The sequence below is a fragment of the Amblyomma americanum genome, chromosome 2 (genome assembly GCF_052857255.1).
Source record: "Amblyomma americanum isolate KBUSLIRL-KWMA chromosome 2, ASM5285725v1, whole genome shotgun sequence".
Lineage (NCBI taxonomy): Eukaryota > Metazoa > Arthropoda > Arachnida > Ixodida > Ixodidae > Amblyomma > Amblyomma americanum.
The window spans coordinates 210,262,004-210,276,230 of NC_135498.1; the positions used below are offsets into that span (position 1 = coordinate 210,262,004).

A 14,227-nucleotide genomic window follows, 5' to 3' on the forward strand; every position below is an offset into this window, starting at 1 on the left:
CTCCACAGCCGTCGCTCGGAGCAAGCATGCTGCCATTAGGAAGCGTCATTCCGACGTTTACAGGAGATAAGACAGGGGTTCCAATCTGCGATTTCTTTTCCATGCTAGAAGAGATTGGGAAAATGGGGGGATGGTCCGATGCTCAAATGCTGGGAATGGCGAGGTGTAAGATGGCAGGAGCTGCTCATGATTTTGCATGGCGAGACGAAAAAGTAAAATCCACAAAATCATTTGCGGAATTTAAGAAGCTCGCGTTTGAGCATTTCGACACTGAACCACGTCACGTGCGGGTACAGAGGTTCCGTGACGCCGGACAGATGGTAGGGGAGGACGTGCGAACGTTTGCGTCGCGGCTTCAGCGCTTAGCGCGCGATACGTTAAGCAGGGAGGAGGAAGGAGACCAGCTAAAGAAGAAATACGCGGAGGATATACTTAAAGAGGAAATGACCGCTTTGTTCGTGGCTGGTCTGCAAGACCCCGTGCGCCGGTTCGTGCTCTCGCGCAAGCCGAGCAATTTCGACCAAGCCGTGGAGGCCGCATTGGATGAGGAACGAAATGAGGCGTTAACGACAGCCGCAGCGAGAGTACGCGTCATAGAGAGAGCGGTGCTCAACCCTGAGGTTGCTCTCTTGACAGAGCGATTAGATCGCTTAGAACAGCTGCTATCTCAGCAGGTAGAACGCCAGGTTGAAGCGCGCGCTCAACAGCGCTCATTCGCTGGAAACCGGAGACCGCCACAAAGCTACAGGCGCGGTATGCGAGATATTGAAGAAATCGTATGCTTCGCTTGCCAGGGTCGCGGACACATCGCCAGGTTCTGCCAAAACGTGCGCCGTGGGGAGCCACAAAGAGAAGCAGGCGAGACACGCCCTAAGCAAGCCTACAGCGGGGCTCCAGATACCGAGACAAAAAACTAGTTAGTCCTCCCCAGCCTGAGGAGCGTGGGGAGGGAGCAGTGGATGATGTGGTGGTGGTAGTTTGTGTGGCCGACGAGGCATGCCCTGTTGTGCGTTGCAAGTTAAATGGTTGTTGCATGGAATTGTTGATAGATACGGGGTCAAAGGTGACATTGCTTAAGGAGAGCAGTTTTAACACGCTTCGAAGGAAGGGGGACCGCGAGGTGTTGGAAGCGTCTGGTGGTATGGCAACCAAATTTGTAGGCATAACGGGGGATCCTCTTGGCATAAGTGGACTCTACCGGTTACACTTCTCTCTCGGCGGAATTGCATTGGAGCACCCCTGCTACGTATGCCCGGACACGGTGTCTCTGCCAAACGGAGTGTCAGGTATATTAGGGCAGGATTTTTTGAGAAAAGGGAAGGTAGTAGTCTCATTCTCTGAGGAAGAGGTTAATGCGGGCGGCTCAAAAGTTCCGTTTTTGAACAGGAGAGGGGCTGAGATTCGCATTACCGATATTGACACCCGTCAAACAGTGGGATCATTGGAGAAGGTATATTCGCGGGTTGCCGTCAGGCTGGTCGAGGAGGTGGTCGTCCTTCCTTGGTCGGAGCACATTTTGTACGCGTTTGTGCCTTCAGATGTAGAGAGCGGCGCCGTGGGAGTGCTTGAGCCGGTCGACTCTCTCAGCAATGGCCTGAAGGCAGCCGCGTGCCTCGTGACAGTTAATGACGCCCACAGAGTGCCCCTACTGGTGGTTAACTGTAGCCAGCAGCCACTGAGCCTTCCCAAGAACAAAACATTGGCTTTCTTCACCTCTGCGATAGAGAAACGTGAGCCCACCGATACGGTACTCGCAACTGTAGAGCATGCTAGTCCTTCGGCTGCTCCAAAGGTGTCGTTCGATCTTTCTCACGTAAAATCCAGGGAGAGGGAGGCTCTGGCTGGTTTGCTGAACGACCACTCGGAGGTATTCGCTGCGTCCAACCTGGATTTGGGCTGCTGTGGCGTTATAAAGCACAGGATAGAAACCGGCACTTCATCGCCCGTTAACCAGCGTGCGTACAGGATTCCTTACTCCCAACGTGAGGAGATGGAGCGGCAGGTGCAGGACCTGATTGATCGTGGCATTGTCGAACACTCAAAGTCACCCTGGGAAGCACCAGCACTATTGGTGGAATAGCCAGATGGCTCGTATCGATTGGTAGTGGACTACCGCAAACTAAATGCCGTAACTCGCATCGATCCATATCCCATCCCCAATATACAGGAGAGGCTTTCTCAGCTGGGCTCTGCCAGGTACTTCACGGTAGTGGACATGGCGGCGGGATTCTGGCAGATAGCAATGGATCCGGCAGATGCCGAGAAAACGGCATTCAACACGCCCTCAGGGCACTATGAATGGAAAAGAATGCCGATGGGTCTGGCCAACAGCCCTGCTGTCTGGCAGAGAACCGCTGATATTATCCTGGCAGGTCTTCTGGGGAGGCTGTGCTTCGTGTATATGGATGACATTATCATATCCAGTGACAGTTTTGAGAACCATTTGCGCGATATTGAGCAGGTTTTGGTGCGACTAAGAGGAGCGGGTCTCAAGCTGAAGCCCTCTAAGTGCCAACTTCTTAAAAAACGAGGTGAAATACCTCGGGCACGTTGTTTCAGCTGACGGCGTGCGACCGGACCCTGAGAAACTAAGGTGTGTCTCGGATTTTCCATCCCCGACTAGCGTCCGCCAGGTCCGGCAGTTTCTCGGCCTGATCGGTTACTACCGAAGGCACATAGAGGAGTTCGCCAAGCTCGCTAAGCCGCTCACCGCCTTAACAGCCAAAAATGTCGCCTTTCGCTGGGACGAAAACGCGGAGGATGCTTTTGGGGCCCTGAAAAGGAAGCTAATGAGTGCACCGCTGTTGCGCCACCCGAATTTTAATTTGCCCTTCGTTATGGCCACAGATGCGTCAAAGTTCGCAGTTGGTGCCGTGCTATCTCAGGTTATCGAGGGCAAAGAACATCCCATTGCTTTTGCTAGCCGACAGCTGAGCCCCACAGAGCAAAAGTACGGAGCTACGGAAAGGGAGTGCCTCGCCGTTGTCTGGGCAGTAAAGCACTTCAGATGCTACCTTTACGGCCGCAAATTCAAGCTAGTCACAGACTGCCATCCTCTGAAATGGGTGATGAGTGTCAGGGACCCTAGCTCGCGACTCGCTAGATGGAATCTACACCTGCAGGAATACTGCTTTGAAGTTGAGCGCAAGTCGGGAAAGACACATCTGAATGCTGATGCACTCAGCCGCACAGCTGCCGTGGCAGATATAGATGAGTTTGTCCCCGTAGTCGACCCCGCCGAATTACGCACAGAGCAGTGCAAAGATCCTGACCTGAAGCGAATAATCGAAAGCTTAGAGGGCGCACCGTCTCACCCCGAACAGCTAGGTTATTTCATTGGCAAAGACGGCACCCTGTGTCGGCGCACGAGGCCAACCAGGAAAGGGAGACCAGAGAAAACCGCTTGGGAGAGAGTCGTCATACCTCGGTCGTGGACAGAAAGGGTTCTTCGCGCGTTTCACGATGCGCCATGCGCCGGTCATTTTGGCGTAGCGAAGACACGCAGGCGTGTGGAGCGTTTGTACATTTGGAGTGGCATGCGACAGGATGTTAGAGACTACTGTGCGAAGTGTCATTCCTGTCTCGAAAGAAAAACACCCAAGGGACGAAGACCAGCTCCAATTCAGCCGTTCCCTGAGGTTTCGGCTCCCTTCGAGCGGACAGGTATGGACATAATGGGCCCATTGCCCACGACCACTTCCGGAAACAAGTACATTTTAGTATTTGTCGATCACCTTTCAAAATACGCGGAAGCGGTAGCACTCCCAGATCAGAAGGCAGACACGGTTGCAAGAGCATTTCTCGAACAGATCGTGCTCCGACATGGACCCCCGAGGCAACTCTTGACAGATCGGGGAACGAACTTCGTGCCGCAGCTAATGAGGAGAGTTTGCGAGCTGCTTAAGATCGCTAAGAAGCAGACAACACCGTACCATCCGGCTTGCAACGGCGCGGTGGAGCGACTGAACCAAACCGTGGCCGGGTTCCTGTCGCATTTTGTTTCGCGCGACCAGCGGGACTGGGACTTGTGGCTCCCGTATGCAATGTTTGCCTACAATTCCGCAGCACACGAGAGCACGGGCGAATCGCCATTCTTTCTTCTCTACGGCCGAGACCCGGACCAGCCTAGTGAAGTGCCAGAGGGCCCCCGTCGTGTCCCATACGCTTCACTGGACGACTATAAGGTTGAGCTAGAATCGCGCTTGCAAGTGGCGAGGGACATCGCAAAGGAGGCCTTAAAGAAAGCGGCGAAGCGCAGGAAGGAGGTGCACGATCGCAGTGCTAGAGACGTGCCGTTTGATGTGGGGGACAGCGTGTACCTTGAAAACTGCCAAAGGCAGATTGGGCTAGCTCGTAAGTTCCAGACGAAGTGGAGAGGACCATGCGAGGTTGTCGAGAAGCTTTCTCCGGTAAACTTCAGAGTCCGAGACGTGAACCGGCGCTTGATAAGGATACACGCAAATCGCCTCAAGTCGGCACCGGTTCAGTATTCACGAAATGAGGAAAGGGAAAGCGCGGATTTTGATGGGGACAGAAGTGAAGCGGAGCGCGCAGATAGTTCGCAAGAAACGCCCTCTCCTGCATTTGTTCGGCAGGCGCCCGAGGTGACGGCCGGAATGCCACCGGATTTACTTCATGCATTGCTAGAAGAAGAAGCGCGCGAGGTTGCCGCGCAGATAACGCCAGGAGAGGCTCCTGCCACGAGCCCTCGCGAGTCCCAAAGCAGACAAAGGGGCACAGACTTACTTAGTATGACTCATGAAGGCCGATATCCGCTGCGAAATCGGAAAGCTAAGTCGGACTAATGGCGTAAACAGAGCGGAGTTGTGAACTGGTTAGAATTGTGTAATGCTGCAGCTCATAACAATGCTATGTGCTTATGTGTTAAGTTATCGGAGTTGGTAGGTAAACCTTTCTGTCATTAAGTAACACCTTCACAGGAGAGCATGCGGAGCGCATGCAGAACCTGCCCTACTTCCTTTCGTTATCTATATTTTTGTCTGTGCCGTGATCGTGCTAGAAGTGGGAGCTCCTTTGTATCTGTGGTAAATTTATTTCGTCCAGTTTGGACTAGAAAGGAGAGGCTTGGGTGCTGAGTTTCATGTTTATCTGTAAAAGAAGATCAGTGCTGCCCCTGGAGACGCCAGTATTGACAGCGGAGGCATATGGTGTTGTGCAGTGGTGTTGAGTGCAGCGAAAAGTGTTTTGTCGGACGCACTGTGCGAGGCGATTCAGAAAGACAAGGGGAGCTGCGTGGACTCAAATGTTCGGAGAACATTGTTCTGGAGGGTGAGCGAGTGTGACATTCCTTGTGTGTGCTACGAGGTTCCGCGTTCGACGGCGCGGCGTAGACGGAGACCCAGATGACAGCGGCATCATCAATTACCCAGCCATGCTCTTTGAGTGACGACCAGAACGAAGGGGTTTAAGCCCAACCGGACCCAACCGGACCCGCCGCCGCCGCCGCGGGGAAACGGGCTTTATCCTCCCCAATTGGCGTGGCGCTTCCAGGGGCGGCCCTCCCGAGCACATTCCAGGACAAGGGAACTGTCAGCGGACCAGAGCGCGCCTTACCTTGAGGAGCGAGTGTCAGTTGATGGATGGAGAATGGAGGCCGGTGACCCGCGGGAACTGTCAGCGGGCCAGAGCGCGCCTTACCACAGCCGACGCTATGCGCTACCTCAAAGACAACCTTCTTTCCCTCGGACTCAACACGTGAAGGGGGCGAGGCCATAAGTGCGGTGGTATGTTTGTGCGCCCAAGTGAAAGCCCTAGCCCCCCCTCCTTCCCCTCCGGCGTGGGCGTCCTCACCCTAGGGAGTGTGGAGAAGAGGATATAAAAATCGACAAGCAGTACGGAAGAAGCACGCTCAGGACGACATCGTTCGCCAAGAGGGCCTTCAGCGCCGAAGCCCGACGGCGTGCAGCTTCTGCCAGCAACCGCTCGAGCCCATCTCCGGAGCCACTCCATCGCCGCCATGAAGTCGTCGGCACGTAAGCTCGGACGCCCCAGCCTCTTAATCTTAATCATGTATAATTATTGAATATATCTGTTTGTTTAAACTGAGCCATACGGTGTCTCTTTGTCTCTCCGTCCCGTGTGGACCTGCGCATTATGGGGGTCATCACAACAGATAACATCTGTGCAAAAGCACACCGACAACTTGGATTCACCGGACGAAAATTGTCAGCTGCACCCTCGCATGTAAAGCTTAACCCCTACAAGTGGGCTTCAGTACAGCACCATGGTTTAGAACCCTCATAAGTCTTACCTGAAAAATAAATTCGAAAGAATTCAAAACTTAGCAGTCCGTTTTGTTTACGCACGTTATTCACATTACGATAGCCTGACTCTTCAGCGCAAAAGGGCGATAGTCTCGACGTTAGAGCGCCGACGACAGGCTGCGAGCATGAAATTCCTTTTTCTGCTTTATTCCGATTGTGTTAGCATAGATAAAGACACCTACCTAAAGCCACCTCACCACCGCTCTAAAGGAATCAATCTCGACATGTTTCTAAGACGGCTAGCTGCAAGGTTGACGTATTTAAGTTTTTATTTATTTTAGTGTATAGAATTATAGCATAGCCTGCCCCACCAGTTTATTGAATCACCGGTCACTTCATGCTTTTGTTAGAAATGTTGATCCTTTCTTTGAAGAAAAGTCACTTTTGTGAGAAACTATTCCTAGCCACTACTTCGTTTTTGAATTTGTTGTTCGTGATTACCGTTGAAAGCGTTCACAGCCGTGCACTCTACTGACGCGATGATTCACGTGTGCTTTGCTTTGACTAATGTTTGAGAACGCCTTAACTTTTTTTGTATGTATTGTTATATTATTGCACTCCACTCAGAGCATCTGAAGGGTTCACAATATTGTGAAATAAATTTGACGCATAACAAGTGGGAGAGACGCAATTTTATAATTTCGGAATGGAATAAAGCCTACTAAAGGAGCTCTCAAATGGGTACGTATTTTGGACGTTCGATATTTTGAAACGTATTGCAATAAATTTTTTTTAACACAAGCACCTCACTAGCGATGTTGACGGCCATCAATCTGGCAATATAATCTCGCTCCCTGACATCAAAAGAACAAGTTTATTAGTTGATGTTTGCTAATTGTCTCATTATTTATCCATATCAGGTACATAAAGTCCGCCTTGAAAATCCAGCTCAACACACCGCAGTGACGGACGTCTCAAAGTTTTTAAAATAAACCCATGTAAAGGTTAAAAACAAAGTCACCCTGTGTAACCGAACCTTGCCTTTTCAATTTTAATTAATATTTACACCCAGAACTAAAAATGATGAATTTAAAACTAATTTCGCGGCAACTTCCTTGTGGGCATGGAAGATAACAGCGCAGTGGGAAAAATGCACTTGAAGGGAAGAAAAGAGGGCACAAGTGCCGCCCCGTGTTATCTTCCCTTCAAATGCGTTTTGCCCACAACATTTTTGTCTGCCATCAACCTGTGCCAATTTCTCCGGCTTTCTTGGAAATTATTTGTGTAAGTAATTAGGAAGCAGCATTAAGGAACTATGCAATACTTCGACATTTCATTGATTAAATGTGTTTTGGTCCTTTCCGTGTCAATGTTTATTGGGCGTTATATTCTTACTAAGAACAGTATGGCTAATTTTCAGTCTGACTCTGGGACCTCCCCTTTAATGTATTGTCTTCGTTTTTGCGCATTTGTCTGTGTGCTAAGAATAAAACCTTATCGCCTCTAATATTGTTCGCCAGACAAGCTCTAGTAATCGGGACCAAAGTGTACACTGATTTACTTAACGATACACGGAATAACCGAAGCCCATCCCGACCAGGGAATCAAACTCCATTTGCCACAAGCGCAAAGCGCCGATGCAGGTGGCTTAGGATGCGCACTGAGACGGGCATCCATGCTGTCGCAAACATGAACAGTGACGGCGTGTTTGTTACAGGAGCTCAGCGCTTTACCGGAAGCCATTATTCCCCTGTCTAGTATTCTGGCAATAGGTGCCGCGAAACTGAAGCATAAAGCACTCTACATGGGGGCCAAACCTTGCGATGCTTTTCTTTTTCGGACTCAAGAAAGAACGCCGGCCTTAATTTAAAACCGCTGACGCACACTAGAAGCCATTTGCTTCTGCATTCAAATTCATTCATTTTGGACCCTTTCCTGGAGCGACCGTGTAAACAAAGTTTGGTAAAAGTTACAAGCCGAAAGCTTCCTGTATTGCTGAAACCAAGTAAACTGATACATCGAATGTCACATAAAAAATTGTGGAGGATAAGTCAATCGCTGATTTGTTAAAATTAGGAAGTACTGCAAGAAGCTCTAATTAATCTCGTGAGCGACAAACGTAGATATCCACTGATCACTGTTCGTCTCCAGTGCTCTAATGGAAAGGCCGGATTTCTAAAGAAACCCGGCAGACGGTCCAATTAGACTTAGGGGCTACATACGGCTTGATTTCAGATGTTATCCGCACTGTACACACCTGCAAGGCGCTGGGCACCTCGGCGCTCCACACGTCCCCGGCAGAGGTCATGAGCGACCCGAAGTCGGAGATCACCTCGTCGGACCACTCTGCGGGAAAGAGAGGCGCAGCTGGCTACGTTTTATGTTCACACGATATATAGACATGCCAACCCCGCTTCGAGGCCCGTTTGCGACCTACAGTAGGATTCAAGTCAAAAACGCAGCGGCGAGCGTCCCTCGAAAGGGACGTTCCAGCCAATGGTGTCTACCGTTCGATCCCTCTGCTGGATCTCGCAGCCAGCTGCCAGGCGCGTCAGTTAAATGGCATTAACCTCAACGTCATGACAATCGGTCGACTTTATTGGCCAGAGCAGAGTGTTTACCACTGCGTTCTTGAGTTGTACCCGATTTTAGCACATTTTCCTGCCGTTTGCGCACGAACAGCGCGAGCTACGTACGCGCTGCCGCAGTCAGTGACGTCTAGTTGTAAATGCAGCGCTCGGGTCTATCACAGTCGTCCACATAATTGTTTAGAGGGCTCGAATGGCGCGCTGTCTTGTGCATTTATAACAATCGCCGCTTCTTGGCAGATCCGCTACACCCTTCCCATACATCGTGAGTTAAAACACGTTCCACGGCAAGGCCCCTAGGAAATGACTCAAGTGTGCTCCCCGGTGCGCCGTTCGAACGCTGTAGACAGGCTTGTGGGAGACTGTACGTGAGACATTGTGCTGGAAAAACATCACGGGAGCAGCAATGCACACGAAACAGAAAGAGGACAGAAGTCCTTGTCTCTCTCTTGTGCATCGTTCCTGTCGGGTTGTTTTTCCTTGGCTGCGCGTACTTTCCATTGCGCTTCTGTGATCCTGTGCCACGCTGCCGCACCACTCCTACCTCCACGCTGCTTGGCGAGTAGGGTGAAGGCCAGGCTGTTGAACACGATGGAGCACACGTTGGCCACAGCGTGGACTTGAACCGTCTGCGAGTAGGAAAGTGCGGCTGACCGGCGTTGACTTCGACCCTGGAACACTCACCCTGGCCATCGCTATCAGGGACCTGCAGATCTCTTCGAATATCTTTCGTGAGTCGTCACCCTTCTCAACCGGAAGTTTGATGTGGTAGTACTTCTGGTAGCCGTCTCGCACCACCTGCTCGCAGTTCCACAGGTCCTGGGCAGATGAAAGCCTCACTGTAGGGGCAGCCTCCGCGCCATCAGAGCCACGGGAAAACCCGCTTTTGCATGCTTTTATTTTCATCAAATTTATCACCCTTTAACATAGATCTCCCGGATTTCATTAAAAATCTACGCGCACAAAAATTTGAGATAGAACCGCTATGAACCAAAGAAATAAAATCAGAAAATCTCTACCAGCCTTGCACACGAGCCTGCGAAGCGCACGAAGAGTCGGCCATTCATTGCTCCTCTTTGGTTTCAGAGAGGCATTTCTAGAGTCGAGAGCGGGCAGAGTTCAGCGCCTCTCTTCCGTACCACCCTCGAGTACATATGCCGCTGAGTTTGTAGCCTTCCTTTCTGCTTTTGCGTACGCTATTAGTAATCCTTCCTTTACGCCCATTCATTTCTGCACTGAGTTTATATCTTCACTTTCTGCCCTATCATGCATTACTTCGTTAAACTCAACAATTACTGCCACCAAAAAAGATCTCTTTCGTTTCTCCTCATTGCCCCATTTCTTTTATATAATATACGAGGTCTCTCTGGAATTCATCGTAACGAGTGAGCCGACCAGGCAGCTTGTAGCACCGGCAGGTATGGCTGTGTACACACTTTACCCTTTCGCGACGTTGCACACGTTCACGCTCGCATTGTTCTTCGCTTATATTAGGGAGCACTTGTTGGTGTGAAATTAATGGCGACACCAATTTAATCAATTGGATTTTTGACTAACAAGTATCCCTAACATTTGTCCGCATAGAAAACCCCTTGCAAATCGGATCGCAAGGCAAGGTAGCTTTCTTTGATATTACAAAAAAAAATTGCCTACCCTCGTCTTCTGTTCTTTAGTCAGGAATGCTGCCCGAAGAAGCCTGTCTCCACTTCCAGGGTGGTTCTCTGACACCTACTTTCGTTTCGCAGGTAAAGTCCTTTTGCTCGTCAGGTATTACACCACTAGCGTGTCAACTATAGCCATTTGCGCTACGGCATGAGCCGACGCTTTGCTACCGAACACAAGGAAGCTAGTCTCTTGGTGCTGGCTACGCCAGACGCTACGCTGCAAGATCCGTCCTTTGGGATCAATCTCTCCCCGCACCCCGGATAAACGAATCCCTGTTACTGGTGGAGGTGTAGAGCGGTCCCCAGCTACTCTGGAACTCTGGAGCCGTTGCTGTCTCCTGCAACCAACATGCCAAAAGTGTGGAAGACTGGGCGAGTTGGTAGGTAGTCATTCTAGAAAAAACAGCGCACACAGGACAGGGACCAAGGGAAGAACCGACGACACGAGCGCTGACTTACAACTGATTTTATTAAGCGGAAAGTGAACAATATATATAGGAAGGAAGTGGCATATACAATCAGAGGCAGTCAACGTCACAGAGGTGTAAATGGCCCATAAAATCGATAAAACCGTAAGGGGTGCAGATTAAACAAGATAAAACTCAACAGATGACAAGCCATGGTGTAAAGAACCATAAAAACGCTAAGACACGTGAATAACACATACAATGCCATGAAAAACAAAAAACCGAATACAATCAACAGGTGGAAGGCATGTGAAGGTGACAAGGATTTACGCTGTGTGAACAAATTTAACAACTGACATGCGCTTGAAACGGATAACCAGGCACATAACTCACACATTCATCCGTTTTCTTATTTCTTTTCTTGAGAGGTACGCCACTTCTTTTCCTGATAAAACTACAGATGGCGCACTGACGCATGTGTATTTATTAGATTTTATGTTGAAGGCTTCCATCACTTCCCTAGTTACTTGATCCGAGTGGCTTCTTATGATTTTGCAGTTTTCAAATTCAGGTTGACAAGCACTGCAAATTCCTATATGGGCTGCTATATGTCCTTTTACCCCCTTTTCCACATCTTTATTATGTTCCCGCAATCGGTCATTAATACAACGGCCCGTCTGACCCATATATTTGTCTCTGCAAGTTAAAGGTATTGAATAAATTACTTCCTTCTGACAAGGTACGAATTGTTTACGATTTTTTTTCTGCATGTTCTTGCTGTCTAGGAAGGAGGGTTAACGCGGTTCCAGATATTTGCAAGCTTTTCCGGAGCTGAAAACACCACCTTCACCTTTGCTTTATTCATGACTTTTTCAGATTATGGGACAGAGCGTGGAGATAAGGGATCACTGCGACTTTTTGTTTCTTTTTTTCTTTGTCACTACCTCCTTCATTTATCCTTTCTTTTCCTTTCATCCTCTTTTGAAGCTTCTGGGCGACGGAGATTAACAGGTGATTGGGATAGCCTGCCCCTAATAACCTATTGCATTGTGCGTCAGTGCGCCATCTGTAGTTTTATCAGGAAAAGAAGTGGCGTAACTCTCAAGAAAAGAAATAAGAAAACGGATGAATGTGTGAGTTATGTGCCTGGTTATCCGTTTCGAGCGCATGTCAGTTGTTAAATTTGTTCACACAGCATAAATCCTTGTCACCTTCACATGCCTTCCACCTGTTGATTGTATTCGGTTTTTTGTTTTTAGTAGCATTGTATGCGTTATTCACGTGTCTTAGCGTTTTTATGGTTCTTTACACCATGGCTTGTCATCTGTTGAGTTTTATCTTGTTTTATTTTCACCCCTTACGGTTTTATCGATTTTATCGGCCATTAACACCTCTGTGACGTTGACTGCCTCTGATTGTATCTGCCACTTCCTTCCTATATATATTGTTCACTTTCCGCTTAATAAAATCAGTTGTAAGTCAGCGCTCGTGTCGTCGGTTCTTCTCTTGGTCCCTGTCCTGTGTGCGCTGTTTTTTCTAGAATGCCAAAAGAGAATACCTCTACGTAGGCAGCACGACTTTGCCTCTTCAGTGGCACAGCCGACCAAGATGCCGTCAGGCTGTCGTCATGCATAACACGTTTTGGCGGGCTAGTTGGTTAAGCATCTTGAATAAACAGCGCGAACAAAGACGAGCGCCGTGTCGTTCGCTTTCTTGTCTTTTGTGCTCGTCTTTGTTCGCGCTGTTTATTCAAGATGTCGTCATGCAAACGACTGAGCAGCTACAACAATTGGGAGGGCACTTTCAAATTGAGTAACGTCATCTTTTATCTCGCGGACGTGGCGAACCTCTGGATTCGCGAACATGAGGCTGACCGGCCCACTGGGCCCGTATTTAAGTGTTTAGCCCCCCCCCCCCCCCCCCCCCCCCCGCCGCAGTGCACACGCTCCGTTCCGAACAACGCTCACTTGATCACACTCAGCACGCCGCGGAGGTTTTAACCAGTTACATTGAGGACATCGTTGACCTCAGTAAACGAGTTAACCTGGCTATGCCCGGCGAGCACAACATTCATCACATGGTCAAAAGGCTTTGCTGACGATGCATTTCAAATTCTCCTCGCGAAGAAATCTACCACCGTCAGTGGGGTTATCAAGATTTGCAAGAGCTACGACGAGCTCCGAAAGCAGTGCGCATCTACGCAGCGCTCGGTGTGTGCGACGAGGCCCTCTCAGCATTGCCTTTGTGCGGGCCTACTTTCAAGGGCTCCAATTTGCTTCAACAAATCAAAGCCTCCTTTGGAGAAGATGTCGCCTGCGAGCTGTCCCTCATCCTCATTTCCAAGACCCCACCCGCCTTGCTCCTGACTTGGCTCTGTCTTTGGCTCCCACCATACGCCGTGTCATTCAGGACAGCATCGCTGATGTGATGCGCTTCCACCTGTGACTGCACATCTGGCGTACGAACAAACGGTGTCCAGGCCGCGTCACCCGCCCGCTCCTTCCTCCGTCTACCGCCGCCTTCTGAATTTCCAACATGCTTTTTTCTCAAGGGTCCGCCCAAATCGCACGAATACTTGGCATACTGCGTACAACCGAACGCTTCGATACTACTGTGGTCTGCTGCGCCACGTCGCAGGGCTTTCGCGCCTGCGCTTTCAGCTTTCTTTGCCCATCTGCAATCTTAATAGTACCATGCCGAGCCATCCTAGGCGCGAATACCGCCTGGTTCCCACTTGGTGTCCCAAGATCGCCAAAGCCATGCATTCAGCGATCGCCTAACCTTCGTCATTGTTCGCTTCTCCGCTGCAGCGGCGTTCCAACCTCGCCCATCAGCGAATCTATAACAGTCGTAGTTCAGGGGGCAAGAACCACGCTTGTTTCCAACTCCTTCCTCCGTGTAGTCCCGCTAATTAAGTCATCAAAACGTTCGTCGAAGTTTTCGGTCTCGTCGAAACGGATGCGGCAGTACTCGTCATCAGTACAGCTCTCCGGCGTTGATTCCCCAAGGTGACCACCCCGCTTTCTGGCTTTTCCTCCCACATCGCCTTGTAACAGCGCATTCATTCCTCGACCTCGTGCACGGCCCGTGTCCGCATTCAAAACGTTTTGTACACCATCGAGTTTATTGTGCTGTCTGACTGCTCGCACGAAGTCAACCTAGGATGCGAGTTCCTTTCGACTCATCGTGCCGTTACTGACTGTGCCCGCGTGGAAATAGCTTTTTCCCCCTTGCTGCCATGCCACCTTGTGCGACGACCCTCCCCACTCTGCCAAACTTCTTGTCGCGTTTGATGCCGATATTCGTTCTCTGCTGCCATCGTACCACTCTCCTGTGCCAGCGTC

General features: G+C 50.1%; 1 protein-coding gene across 4 annotated transcripts in view; it reads right to left on the minus strand.

Moving 5' to 3' along the window:
* LOC144122121 (rifampicin phosphotransferase-like) overlaps positions 1-14,227 on the minus strand; it is a 798,972-nt gene that overhangs the window by 146,507 nt on the left and 638,238 nt on the right. For all 4 annotated transcript variants that reach the window (XM_077655660.1, XM_077655659.1, XM_077655661.1 and 1 more), the window contains exons 26-28: positions 9,497-9,631; positions 9,357-9,441; positions 8,482-8,570 (exon numbers count right to left, since the gene is read on the minus strand). In XM_077655660.1, the coding sequence (XP_077511786.1) occupies positions 8,482-8,570; positions 9,357-9,441; positions 9,497-9,631 (309 nt within the window). The remainder of the gene's footprint in view (positions 1-8,481; positions 8,571-9,356; positions 9,442-9,496; positions 9,632-14,227) is intronic.